The 13,845-nt window shown below is 43.3% G+C and overlaps 1 protein-coding gene across 1 annotated transcript in view; it reads left to right on the top strand.

The window, feature by feature from the left end:
- Positions 1 to 13,845, top strand: part of cdc23 (CDC23 (cell division cycle 23, yeast, homolog)) — a 53,768-nt gene that overhangs the window by 20,202 nt on the left and 19,721 nt on the right. Inside the window, exons 5-9 of the mRNA XM_043704075.1 lie at positions 3,836 to 3,941; positions 5,720 to 5,852; positions 7,148 to 7,325; positions 9,283 to 9,380; positions 12,438 to 12,519. Coding sequence (XP_043560010.1) covers positions 3,836 to 3,941; positions 5,720 to 5,852; positions 7,148 to 7,325; positions 9,283 to 9,380; positions 12,438 to 12,519 — 597 coding nt within the window. The remainder of the gene's footprint in view (positions 1 to 3,835; positions 3,942 to 5,719; positions 5,853 to 7,147; positions 7,326 to 9,282; positions 9,381 to 12,437; positions 12,520 to 13,845) is intronic.

Raw genomic sequence — 13,845 nt, 5'->3', positions numbered from 1 at the left:
CACAATCAGAGACATCACAAACCCTGGCACCTGGGAGGCAACACACCAACCATGAGTCTCTCTCGTCCCCACAGAACCTCCTATCTGTCCCCCTAACTATGGAGTCCCCAATGACTACTGCTCTGCTCCTCTTTCCCCTTCCCTCCTGAGCAGCAGAGACAGGCTCTGTGCCAGAGCCCTGTGCCCCACTGCTTTCCCCTGGTAAGTCGCCCCCCCCCCAACAGTATCCAAACAGGTATACTTATTGTTGAGGGGAATGGCCACAGGGGATTCCTGCACTGCCTGCCGGTTCCCTTTCCGTCCCCTGACTGTAACCCATTTTCCTTTTTCTTGTATCTTAGGAGTGACTACCTCCCTGTAACTCCTCTCAATAGCCCCCTCTGCCTCCCGAATGATCCGAAGTTCATCCAGCTCCAGCTCCCTAATGCGGTTTTCTGTATTTCCGTATTAACTCGGGAGACCCCTCCATGGCCCAGGGCTTAACAAATCTAATCATCCTGGTTAACTAAACGCCAGAGTTAAGATGACTGACAAATCTATATCCAAATAACTCAATAGAGCTGCCATGTCTTATAAAAATGGTCTGTGTGTAAAAAAAGTCCATGGGAATGTGCCCCATAATGAATTTCTGCCATCCCAGCAAGCCTGGCGGGTTCTCAGACATCCAATTCATCAGAATATTCTTCCGTGCACAGAATGCAAAAATATTAAATAGTTTCTTCCCATGCCTGTCTAAAGATGGTAAATTTGGTAGACCTAAGAGAAGAGATATCGGGTCTACTTTGACTTCAGTCCTCAATCCCCTCCCTATCTCTCCCGCCACGGCACTCCAATAAACACGGAGCCTGTGGCCTGTCCAGAAGCAATGGGTAAGAGTACCTACCCTTATTTTACATTTGGGGCACACTGAAGATGCCCCTTTTTTAAACTTCACCAGACGGTCTGGTGCCAGATGAGCCCTGTGCAGAACTTTTAACGGCGTAGTGCATGTCCTATTATGGATTGAGATCTTTCGAGTGTTCTCCCATGTTTCAGAAGAGATCTTCACTCCTAACTCTTGCTCCCAGACCTCACATAACCGGTTAAAATCCTGCCAGGCCCTGCCACCCAGCAGGTGATAGAGGGCACTAACTGAAAGGGTGCTTGTGGACTGAAGCAACAGCCTCTCTGTATCGGGCTTATAGGGCTCAGTGAGAAGCGTAGTCGTCTTCTGGATGAAATCCCTAACCTGAAAAAATCGGAAAAGGTCTCTGCTGGGCAACCCGTATTTGAGGCTCAGTTGTTCAAAAGACATCTTAACCTCCCCCTCAAACAAGTCTCCCAAACTAGAAACTCCTCACGCTGCCCATAGTTTGAATCCTGGGTCCATCATCCCTGGTTGGAACCCTGGCATGGCAACTATGGGTGTAAGTGGCGAAGTCTTGGATAAACAACCCTCATTCTGACGCATCGCCCTCCATACCTTGACTGTACTAATGACAATGGGGTTCTGGCAATGGTCCATAACTGTCCTCATCTTATCCATGACCAACAGGTTAATAAGAGGGCACTTTGCCTGGGAGGCCTCGATATCCAGCCATATTGAGTTTGGATCATTACCCACCCAATCACAGACGAAGTTCAGCAGGGAACTCAATTGATACCTCCTGATGTCTGGGAAATCAACTCCTCCCCCTCCATGAGGCAACTGCAATTTACTAAGTTTGATGAGGGGCCGCCCACGATGCCAGACAAAGGAACCAAACCACCCCATAAGCTTCCGTAGCTTTGACCTGGGAAACATTATAGAGAGCGTACGCGTGGGATAAAGCAAACGAGGAAGAACGTTCATCTTAATGAGAGATATTCGGCCCAGCCATGAAACTGGAACCGCCTCCCATCTATAAAGATCTCGCCTAATATTGTTGAGCAAGTGAGCAAAGTTAGTCCGAAATAACGGATCAAACTTGGGGGTAATAAAAATGCCCCCTGCCCGTGACCACTTAAAAGGGAACTTTTAACTTTCAACTTCAAGACACCTTCAACTTCTGGCACATCCTTAAGGTGTCCCAAAGGCATAGCCCCCGACTTTGCAAAGTTAATCTTATTTCCTGAAGTAGCCCCAAATGAATTGATACATTATATCAAATGGGGTACGGAGGTCATTGGGTTCGATACTCACCTTATTCTTAATATATTTTGAAAAGTTATGGTCACAATCCCCAAAATGCTCATCCACTGAAACTTCAACCACTCGACAGGCGTTACTCCCTGGGATGAGGGTGAGCACTGCCCTGTCTCTCATGGGACTATCTACCGACTGACACTAAAGGTTCTCCCGGATGGACTTTAAAATTTCATCCCGTCTATACCTTTCACACTGAGGTGATCCCAGTTAATGTTAGCAAAGTTCAACTCCTCTGCAACAAGAAGCTTGTTTCTGTCACACCTTTTGATGATTTGTCACACATCTCCTAGCAAGGCAGGCACCACTTTTGTTTTATTTCTAAGCTCTACCCAATTGGCCTCATTCGATGGCTCTTTCAGGATGTCTTCCCTCACCGCTCTCATTCCCTCCCACCCCAACTTCTCGACTGCGTCTGAAACCTCTGTCCCCTGGAATGTTGGGCTGCCAGTCCTGTCCTTCCTTCAGCCAGTCTCAGTGACTGTATCAATCTCCTATTCTCACGTACTGATTAGTGCTGTAACTTCACCTGCCTTACCAATCACCCTCCTTGTATTAAAACAGATACAATTCTGGACCCCCCCTTGTACCTGATCCTGCCCAGGTCTTCTCCACCTACTGGACTGTCCTCGTCAGCCTTCTGTATGTGATTGGACCTTGCTCCCGACTTTGTTAACTCTGTTCACCGTCCCCTTGCCAAATTAGTTTAAAACCACCTCAACAGCATAGCCATATCTATCACCAGGCTGTGAGAGAAACAGGATCTTTAACTGCTAGAGGCATCATAGATGTTGATGCAATTCTGTTCTCATCTGACACCTACATGTCTGTAATGAGTGCAGGAGCAGGAACCATAGAGAGTAGGAAAGGAGTTGACTGTTTGCCTCATCCAGTCTGCTCTGTCATCCACCTAGATCATGGCTGATATTCCACTTCACTGCCATTTTCTCACACTGACTCTTAGATATTAATCTAGAAATGCACAATCAACTAGAATCTGGGATATGTTTTTCCTACTCTCTACTCCTAACTCAGGCCCACTCAGACTGACTGTAAAACTCCATTATCAAGCTGTCTGAGTTAAGCTAACTCATTGTGGGCCAGGAATCAAAACTGGCCACATCTGATCTGTGTGATTCAGCTCCTCAGTCATTGTTGCTAGAGGAGCTGCGAGAGAGACTTAAATCTTAATGCCACACGTTGGTATTGGATATACGGTGCATCAATCACCTTTTTTTTGTTTGGATCTCTTTAAATTCAGTAAAAGTAATATTGTTTTAATTCATGAATATGCATCTGCAATTGGAGGTGTTATCCGCAATATTTTTTGATTAATTTGCATTATTAATAGTTTCCGTGTTTCATTAAATGTGCCAGGACACTACGCTGATATTCTTGGGGGTGCTAAACTGTTGAGGAAAGAATGCTTTAAGTCTAAACACACTTAATTGGACCATAATTTAGATTTCTAAAGGTTTGTAACAGCATAGTAATTCAGTATTTGAAGATCACGGGTGCGCGCAAGTTTTATTGACATAATGCCAGCCCCTTTTGAATGGAAGCCTGTAAGATGCTGCATTTTTGGTGTACTGAACTGTAATCTGTGACTGAAACTCCATCTCGGGGCTCCCCAAGGCCTGTATATCTGTACATCTTCTATCTGATTGGCAGGACCCTTGGAGAAAGGACAAGTGAAGAATGAGTCTCTGAGGGAATTGCGAGTTGAACTGAGTAAAAAGCACAAAGCCAGGGAATTGGATGGATTTGGACTATACTTGTACGTATAGCTTGCATGAGATAATGCCTTTTTGTTTTCTAATGTGTGTTGAACAAGATAGATGACAATCCTGAGGAAGGTTACGTCACTGAATGTGGGTTGGAGGGGGGAGGAAGGATGCTGCTCAGGAGCTGTCTCAGCCCCATATTTCAGACACTGTTGCCATGTATTGTAATCCAGAAGTGATCAAAGACAGCCTGGAAACAAATAACGACCATAGAAACTGTGCTCTGTGACATTGTCACCAGGGAGGAATAACCCTCTGGAGGAATATCTCATGTTTTTATTGGTATGGCTTTAATGTGATGTGGAAGGGCCGGTGTTGGACTGGGGAAGACAAGGTCAGAAGTCACACAACACCAGGTTATAGTCCAACAGGTTTATTTGAAATCAGCTGCCCCTTCGTCAGGTGAAGTAATGAAATCATTGTCTTTCGGAGCACTGTTCACTTCACCTGACAAAGGGGCAGCGCTCTGAAAGCTTGTGATCTCAAATAAACCTGTTGGACTATAACCTGGTGTCATGTGACTTCACACTTTGACTTTAGTATAACCAGTCTAAATAGCAGATTGCAATGCTGATCAAGTACTACACACATTCTCAGTCCTTTAATCACGCTGCATCTCGAGGAATATTCAGCAGCAATAATGGAAAGAGGCACGCAGTTAATGTTTCACGTTGGTGACCACCTCATCGGAATTGGGTCTGATGAATGGTCATTGAGCTGAAACGTTAGCTGTTTCTCTCCGCACAGCTCTGCTGCATACTTGCAGCATTTTCCGTTTGTATTTCTGATTTGCAGCATCCACGATAAGTTGCTTTTGTCTGTGAGTAACATGCTCAGTTCTGCTGACCGAGATGTTCAGGACCTTGGGGTACAGGAAGAAGAGTCTCCAATCAGAGATGCCAGAGAGCGGAGTCAGGAAAGAGTGGAGGAACTTTGGATTCTTAGTGTTGTGCCTTTGTAAAGTGGTGTAACCCAGCAAACGGTATAGAAAAGAGAAATTGAACACTGCCTCAACCTAAACTATAATGATAGTGCAAGGGGCTCGATACAAAAAGTGGTGAAAGATAACTTGTCAGGAAGTCCCACTTAGTTCTAAGAGGAATCCAAATGGGCAGGGTGATACTGTGAAAAGTCGGAAATGTCAGAGGTACAGCAGGAGAGCTGCTGGCTGTTTTTGGATTGTGATAAATGTCAAATTCCATGGAAACTGAAGGGAGTGGTAAAGTATTCTCCCTTTGTGTCACATAGTTACAATTAAAATATATTCTTTCTCAGGCTGCCAATGGATTCCCATAGTTACTTACAAATTTGTGTATTGATTACCAGTCTAATAAGATCGATATATTTTCCTTCTAAAGACAAAAATGACAGCATACATAATGCCAGCCTCATTGCAGGAGCATTAACTGAAAAGGTTTTCAGTGATTAATTGCAAACTGGGCGAGAATCCGGGTGATAGAGGTGTTTGTTTAACAGAAAGCAAGCAAGAATTGGTACCATCAGTGAGCATGAGAAATGAGGATCATGTGACGTTAATTTATTTTAAAATGATGTCAGAGTTTGAAGAGAGAGCTCAACAATTTGATGTCTTTTAAATTGCCTACCATTATATCTGATGGCACAAGTCATCTCAACCTAAGTTACGTTTTTAATGCTTTCTAACTGGATGCTGATTCTCTTTGCTTTATCTTGTGAGTTTAATTATGATTATGAAAGTATAGATTCATTGATATATCTGTGAGCTGTAATTCAGTCAGCGTTTGTCTGTTAGGTATGGAGTAGTCCTGCGGAAACTGGACTTGGTTAAAGAAGCCATTGATGTGTTTGTGGAAGCAACACACAGTTTACCTCTGCACTGGGGAGCTTGGCTCGAGCTATGCAATCTCATTACTGATAAGGAAATGGTGAGTAGGTTAATCAGTCCTTTCTTGAGGGGATTTGGTTACAGTTGCAATTTAATGACTTTTTAATTTCTCTATAACCAAGTGTCAACTTCTGGCAGAATATTTAATTGCAAGGACATACAGCGGAACCTCAATTATCTGAAGGACACAGGCAGGGGGAGTATTTTGTTTGGTTAATCAAATTCCGGATAATCGAATGCTGGATAACATTGTTTAGCCGAGCATCAGGACCTTGCGATCTGACTGGGTAATCCGAAATTCGGATAATCGAATGCTGAATAATCAAGGCTCCTCTGTAATAAAAAGCATGAAATTGGGCTGGGCATCAGTAATTTTTAAGTGCTGCTGTTCCAAAAGTGAATGATAAAGAAATAAACCTTGATGTTGGGCAAACTAATGGGTGAAAATGTCCCCTCGTACCATTCTGGGAAAGGTAATAAAGAAGCCCCAAGTTTAGTTTGTCACTCTGTTTTGAGTTAGCAATTCCGCAGCAAGGCTGAGGTGCTGCAACAGTTTTCTGTTCCTGAGAATGTTCACTGTCCTGGGAAAATGAGGAAAGAACTTTACTCTTTCATGGTGCCTCTGGTTAAATGAGGAATCCAGTTGATAGGACTAACACCCAGAGGGAGATTCCTAGTTTGGTGCTGAGTGAGTGCTACAGTACTAGAGATGTCAACCTATTTGCCCATTCCAGGGCATTTGAGCCAGACATTTACTAATGCTCACTTCAAAGCCCTTTGATCCGCTGGGTGTAAAGCCAATTTGTTCTGAAAGATTGTGATACACACAGATGAAGGAAGCCCATCCATCCCAATTTAATTACTTATCTAGAACAATCCCAATAGTCTTCTGTTGCAGCGTTGAACGTAAGAAACCTAAGAACTAGGAGCAGGAGTAAGCCACCTAGCCCTTGGAGCCTGGTCCCCCATTCAATAAGATCATGGCTGGTCTTTTCGTGGACTCAGCTCCACTTACCCGCCCTCTCACCCGTAACCTTTAATTCCTTTACTGTTCAAAACTCTATCTATCTTTACCTTAAAAACATTCAGTGAGGTAGCCCCAACTGCTTCCCTGGGCAGGGAATTCCACAGATTCACAGCCCTTTGGGTGAAGAAGTTCCTCCTCAACTCATCAGAGATCTGTTGAATTGTTTCTTTAATGGTTCTCTTCCTCCACTGCTTTGCCTAGAGGTTCAGCTGTCTTCTAGCCCATGGGTTGTAGCTCTGCTTTCTGTGACTTTAATGTTGGCCTGTAAACCCTTCTCATACCTATTGTACTTTGCATTCCCCTTCCAGCTCAAGCCTATGGTGCTTCCCAACACCTGGATGAAAGAATTCTTCCTGGCTCACATCTATACAGAGCTGCAGTTGATTGAGGAGGCATTGCAAAAATACCAGAACCTCATTGATGCTGGCTTCTCCAAAAGCACTTACATCATCTCCCAGATTGCTGTAGCTTATCATAATGTTCGAGGTCAGTATTAGGGTCAGGATGACGTCTCCTCGTTTTTGTGTCATAAGATCAAATTGAGATTGTCCCGCATTTTTGGGAACGTTATTTTTAATTCAGTCCTTCGGTTCTTGACAGTCATCCGTTTAGGAATGTTTGTGGTAGGGGCCTGGTCTCCACAGTGACCCCTCATTATAGATGGTACCTTGCTTCGATCCAACCCAGTTCCAACCAAATCCTTCACATGTCTGTCTAATATCACTTGTAGATGAGAAAATCAAGTGGAAGACTTGGCCAATGTATAGTTGGCGTTGTCAGTCTTAATGTTAAAGCTGCATGTTTGCATATTTTCTGAAGCTGTAAATGCAAACCAGACACGAGTGTGTGTCTCCCTTTCTTCTTAATCTACAGTCATAGTCTTCAGGTCCTGGCATTGTACAGGAGATGATGAGTCCCTTCTGATTCATTGATCTTCTGTTGCAGTGTTTGGAGATGACAGCTTTTGGTGTAGGGCTTGCTGCAGTTCACATTATTCCCCAAGGACCCCTCTAAAGAGGGCCTGCAGCTTGGAATTCTGGAAGGGGATGAGGTTCAAAATTGGCTTCAGCTTGGACTTGCCAGTCACTTCAAAAGCAGTAGGTGTAGAGGTCCTGCTTTGGGTGCAGTCTGTGATGGTGTGAACTGCACCCTTTTTGAAAATTCAAGGATTTCCCTTAAACCTGTGCATATTACCGAATACAAAATTTGCAAGAACCAATACAACTGGCAAACATTTTAAAATAGTATTTTATTTTTAATTTGCCTCAGCAGGTATTCCTTAACACGTTTGTTGAAAATGACTTGAACAAAAGTACAAAAACTATTGCTTAGTTGGATTCTGATACAATAGTTAGTTTCCTGGTAAATTTAACCATAAATTATATCAAAGTCCTTTGCAAATATGTTATTGTCCTTATTCCTAAAAGGTCTGGCTCAATTTTTAGAGCCTGCATAATGGCCTGTGGGTAAGTGCAGTAGCAAGGACTGGTGGTCAGCTCATCATTAAGCACGTGGCTTGTTTTGTGAGTGAGACGTGCTCCTAGCGCATTGTTCTCTCAAAGCTTTTCAAAAATGTTGCTGAGATTTGATTTTCACCAAACATAAGTTTCCATGATCCTTCGTGCTGGTCCTGCTGAGTTCAGGTGAGTTGCACTGGAGCATTGAGACTGATCGAGTGAAAGATCCAGGCCAAAATCCCCAGACTGATTCCTTATTTAACAATTCATTTTACTTACTCTATCATCCCCACATCAGTTTGCACACCTCGACTGGAACTCTTTGATCATAATGGCATCCTGGAGCAAATATCCAGAAAAATTAGTTTCCCAGGAATAAATGGACCTTTGCCATCGAGTGTGCCATGCTAGACATGGACAGTGCATTGGTGTTTTGGTTGCTGGAATTTAAGGTTGATGTGTCTTTTGCTTGGCAGAGTTGTTGTGGTGGTAGAGTATTTGTTTAGTTGCATCTTGATGTCTGTACTTTGCACTGCAGTTCTTCCATGGTTAAACTTGTAAAAGTGAATGTGAATTTATTCAAATAATTTCTTTTTTGGTCACACGAGAATATTGAGGGATTTCCAGTTTGGAAGTTGAAATGTTGTCATGGTCAGGTATGTCACAGGAGCTGTGAACTCTTAACTGTCGTCTTTAGATTTTACCTCCTTGCCGAGAGAGAAAACACACCTGATCAGTCAAGGGATGTCTCATCTTGGTTTTTGAATAACGTTCCAATTTTTTATTCAAACAGTTTCCATGTTTACTTTAATAACTTGTGAAGTTATCTTCACCCTTATGTGTATAATTGCTGAATGATATGTGTGTTATCTGTGTCCATTTAACAAAGGGTTCTTTTGATTTATCATACTCATGTAGTTATCTGACAATCTCGTGTATTCAGGAAATGTTGAACTAATTTTGTTTCTTTTTCCCCTAATCTTTAGATATTGATAGAGCTTTAACCCTTTTCAATGAGTTACGGAATCAGGACCCATATAGGATAGAAAATATGGACACATTATCCAACCTGTTGTATGTTCGGGTAAGGCTGAGTGTTCTCGTTGATACATTAACGATCAGCATGAAGGAACTGAGGGCGCTGTTGCTAAGTTTGAAGATGATACACAGACAGATGGAGGAGCAGGTGGGGAAGTGGGAGGCCGTAAAAGGATTTCTGCTGAAGGGCTTTTACCCGAAACGTCGATTTTCCTGCTCTTCGGATGCTGCCTGACCTGCTGTACTTTTCCAACACCACTCTAATCTTGAGTCTAATCTCCAGTACCCCACTTCCACCTACAGGAGGACTTGGACAGGCTAGGACAGTGAGCAAAGAAGATGGAATACAGTGTGGGAAAATGTTTGGTTATGCACTTTGGTAAGAAGAGTAGAGGCATGAATCGAGAGTGGTGCTGGAAAAGCGCAGCATCTGAGGAGCAGGAGAATCAACATCTCGGACATAAGCCTTTCATCAGGAATGAGGCTTTTACAGACAAGTCTCATTCCTGATGATGAAGGGCTTATGCCCGAAACATCGACTCTCCTGCTCCTCGGATGCTGCCTGACCTCCTGCGCTTTTCCAGCACCACTGTCTGATCTCCAGCATCTGCAGTCTTCACTTTCTCCTGGAGTAGAGGCATGGACTATTTTCTAAATGGGAAAAAAGCTTCGGAAATCTGAAGCACAAAGGGAGTTAGGAGTCCCGAGTTGAGGATTCTCTTAACAATAACATGCAGGTTCACTTGGCAGTTAGGAAGGTATTTTGAGAGAGTTAGAACCTTCATCCAGAGGTTCACTGAAGAGGTTACTTAGTATGGTAACGAAATGTCTGAGAACAAACTGCCAGCTCAGTGAGCAAACCTAAATCCAGAGTTAGAATACAGGAGCAGGGATGCACTACTGAGGCTGTGTAAGGCTCTGGTCAGAGCGCGTTAGAAATAATGGGAGCAGTTTAAGGCCCCGTATCTAGGGAAGGATGTGCTGCCATTGGAGGAGTTCCAGAGGAGGTTTACAAGAATCCCTGGGATAAAGGGCTTGTCTTATGCTGAGAGGTTGAGGACTCTGGATCTGGATGAAGGGTGGATCTGATTGAGTTTTACAGAATACTAAGAGATCTGGACAGAGTGGATGTGGAAAAGATGTTTCCACTAATAGGAGAGACCAGAACCCGAGGGTACAGCCTCAGAGTGAAGGAACACCACTTTCAGAATGTCTTCAGCCCGAAGGTAGTGATTCTGTGGAAGCCAAGTCATTAAGCATATTTAACACAAAGGTAGGCTCTTCGTTGGCAAAAGGATCAAAGGTTAAGGGGAGAAGGCAGGACAGTTGGGTTTAGAAACGTATCAGCCAAGGTGGAATGGCAGAGCAGACATGATTGGCTAAATGGCCTAATTCTGTTTGTTATAGTTCCTCACATCACTCAAAGGTATCTAATGTCCGAGGATTACACACTGCTGAGTCAACTTTGTTTATCTTGATCGTTCCCGCCAGAATACAATGGTATTTTGTCCCAGTTCTTCATTGCAATGGTTTTATTTCACTGCCATTGTAAGTCTACTCAATGTTACTCCCCTCTTGCATTCTGAACTGTCTTTCATCTATTAAAGCTCTTGCTGAGGTTGTACAGGACATTGGTGAGGCTTCTTCAGGAGTACAGTGTCCAGTTCTGATTGCACAATTATAGGAAGGTTGTTATTAAATTGGAGAGGGTTTGGAAAAGATTTACCAGGATGTTCCTGGGAATGGAGGGTTTGAGATATAAAAATAGACTAGAAAGGCTGGGATTTTTTTCACTGGAGCGTAGGAGGTTGAGGGGTGACCGACCTTATTGAGGTTTATAAAATCGGGAGGTATAGATAAGGTGGATGGCAATGGTCTTTTCCATCGGGTGGAGGAGTTCAAAACTAGGGGGCATATTTTTAAGGTTAGAGGAGAAAGACTTTAAAAAGGACATGAGGGGTAACTTTTTAACACAATGGTTCTGTGTGGAATGAACTGCCTGAGGAAGTGGTGGATGTGGGTGCAGTTACAGGGTTTAAAAGGCATTTGGATAAGAACGTGATTAGGAAAGGTTTAGAGGGATACGGGCCAGGAGCAGGCAGCTGGGACTAGTTTAGTTTGGGAGCGTGGTCAGTGTGGACTGGTTGCACTGTAGGGTCTGTTTTTCTGTGCAGTGTGATTCTATGACTCTTGTATCTTCATCAAAAGAGCTCACTTCTTAAAGCTCAGTAACTTTTCTCATACTCCAGCTTTTCTTGAGTTTCTCTTTGTGCAGACTTATGGTCGAGAGGCAAACTCAAATAATATCCGTAAAGCAGGAGACGTTCCCTCAGCACTGCTCTGCTTCTGATTAAGATTGAAGGAAAATGTTTAGCATCTGAATATTTTTCTTTTCTATAAAAGTGCCAGAGTCAGGAGTTTTGTTTTCAAACCTCAGGCATCAAATTCTTCTCCTTTTTAAATTCCTCTTGAAGTACAGGTAGATAGCAGCAAGGCTCTGTGCAGCCTTTGGGACTCGGTGTAGAGTTCAATCATTCTAAAGCCTGAAAACCATCTTCAACAGCTTTTATCCAGCCCCACACCCCAGGTCTGTCATAGCATTCAGCACAGCCAACCCATTGTTTTAGACACTCAACCACTCATCGTCCTTTGCTTCTCTGCTGGCTTGCTATCAACAATACTTTTGTCTGCAACTACCAAGCTCTCTCTTTCTTCCCCCCCCCCCCCCACACACACATTCACTCTTTCTCACACTGTCTCTCTCTCTCTCTCTCATGTGTGCTCTCTCTCTCCAGTCTCCACTTCCAGCTATCCGCTTTCTCCTCCTCTCCCCTCCTGTCATTGAGATAAATACTCTCAGTTCTGGGCTTGAATTGCTAACTTTGATTTCTCTGCACAGACTTGCTGAGTTTCTCCAGCAATTTCTGCTTTTCTTTCAAGTCCTAAATGTACTTAAAGAATTGGATTTATCAAATAATCTGATTTAGCAGCTTTGAATTAGGAAAAGTAGACTGGAATTCCAGTGAAGCGACTTGCTTTCTGGTAGTTGTGGGAATTTGGAGTTGTTGTTATCAATCTGTGCCCATGTTTATGTTTCCATTAGAATATGAAACCCGAGCTCAGCTATCTGGCTCACAATCTTTGTGAAATTGACAAGTACCGAGTGGAAACCTGCTGTGTGATTGGTGAGTACAGTTGCCCTACATTTTGCATTGATCCACCTGGTGGGTCTCTGTTGCATCCTTAGTTCCTTTTGTTATTTAAGTTTCTCAGTCTTCTGCATTAGCTACTTTTACCAGTACCTCACTAAAATTACATTAACTCTTTGATACATATCAACTGTGTTCCATGGAAGGTGCCTGTACTCTTTGTAATATCCCCTATACCCAGGATTGAGAACTGTGTGTAAAGGATTGCAAGTTTGAAGATGTTCATCACCCAGTTACACAGAACACTTCACTCTGCTACACTGCATTCAGTTCTTAGTTTAGAGGGGTTTCACTGAAGTCAGCAGAAAGTCCACAGTGGATTTATTCTCTGACTATCTTGGCCAAGTCCTTCTCACTCAGACAGCTGAGAAGTAAATTAAAGAGAAGTAAATGTCTGGCTGCATAAGGGAGTTGGATGAAATTAAAATCTGTCCTGGTCTCACAACCAACAGGGGTTTGATGTATCACAGAGCTTCTGTATGGCCAATTGCAATTGCACAGACTAGTTCATCAGGCTGATTAGATTCGCTACAGTTATGGAAACAGGCCCTTCGGCCCAACAAATTCACACCGACCCTCTGAAGAGTAACCCACCCAGACCCATTCCCCTACCCTATATTTAGCCCTGAATAATGTACCTAACACGGTGGGCAATTTTAGCATGGCCAATTCACCTGACCACATCTTTATCAGGTGACAAAGATGTGGAAACAGACATGGGTGCTAAATGTTGATTCTCCGCAAACAGTGGGACAATTCAAAAGAATAAACTATGAAGCTAAAGCGTTTCTACTGGAGTTGACAAAACTGCAATGAAGACTGTGACAATGTTGTTACTTTAAAAGATATTTTGTCCTGGTTTATTTTGAAAGAGGGGTTATAAAGGCAGAGGTGCCGAAATGGCTAATGGTAACATCTTAAGTAAACAACTTAGGAGGGCTTTAGAACATAGAACATTACTGCGCAGTACAGGCCCTTTGGCCCTCGACGTTGCACCGACCTGTCATACCAATCTGAAGTCTATCTAACCTACACTATTCCATGTACGTCTATATGCTTGTCCAATGACGACTTAAATGTACTTAAAGTTGGCGAATCTACTACCGTTGCAGACAAAGCATTCCATACCCTTACTACTCTGAGTAAAGAAACTACCTCTGACATCTGTCCTACATGTATCGCTCCTCAATTTAAAGCTATGCCCCCTCGTGCTCGCTGTCACCATACTTGGAAAAAGGCTCTCCCTGTCCACCCTACCTAACCCTCTGATTATCTTATATGTCTCTATTAAGTCACCTCTCA

Source organism: Chiloscyllium plagiosum, chromosome 14 (genome assembly GCF_004010195.1).
Source record: "Chiloscyllium plagiosum isolate BGI_BamShark_2017 chromosome 14, ASM401019v2, whole genome shotgun sequence".
NCBI classification, from domain to species: domain Eukaryota; kingdom Metazoa; phylum Chordata; class Chondrichthyes; order Orectolobiformes; family Hemiscylliidae; genus Chiloscyllium; species Chiloscyllium plagiosum.
Note: the sequence above shows the minus strand (reverse complement) of the source record. Positions and strands in the feature narration are given on the sequence as shown.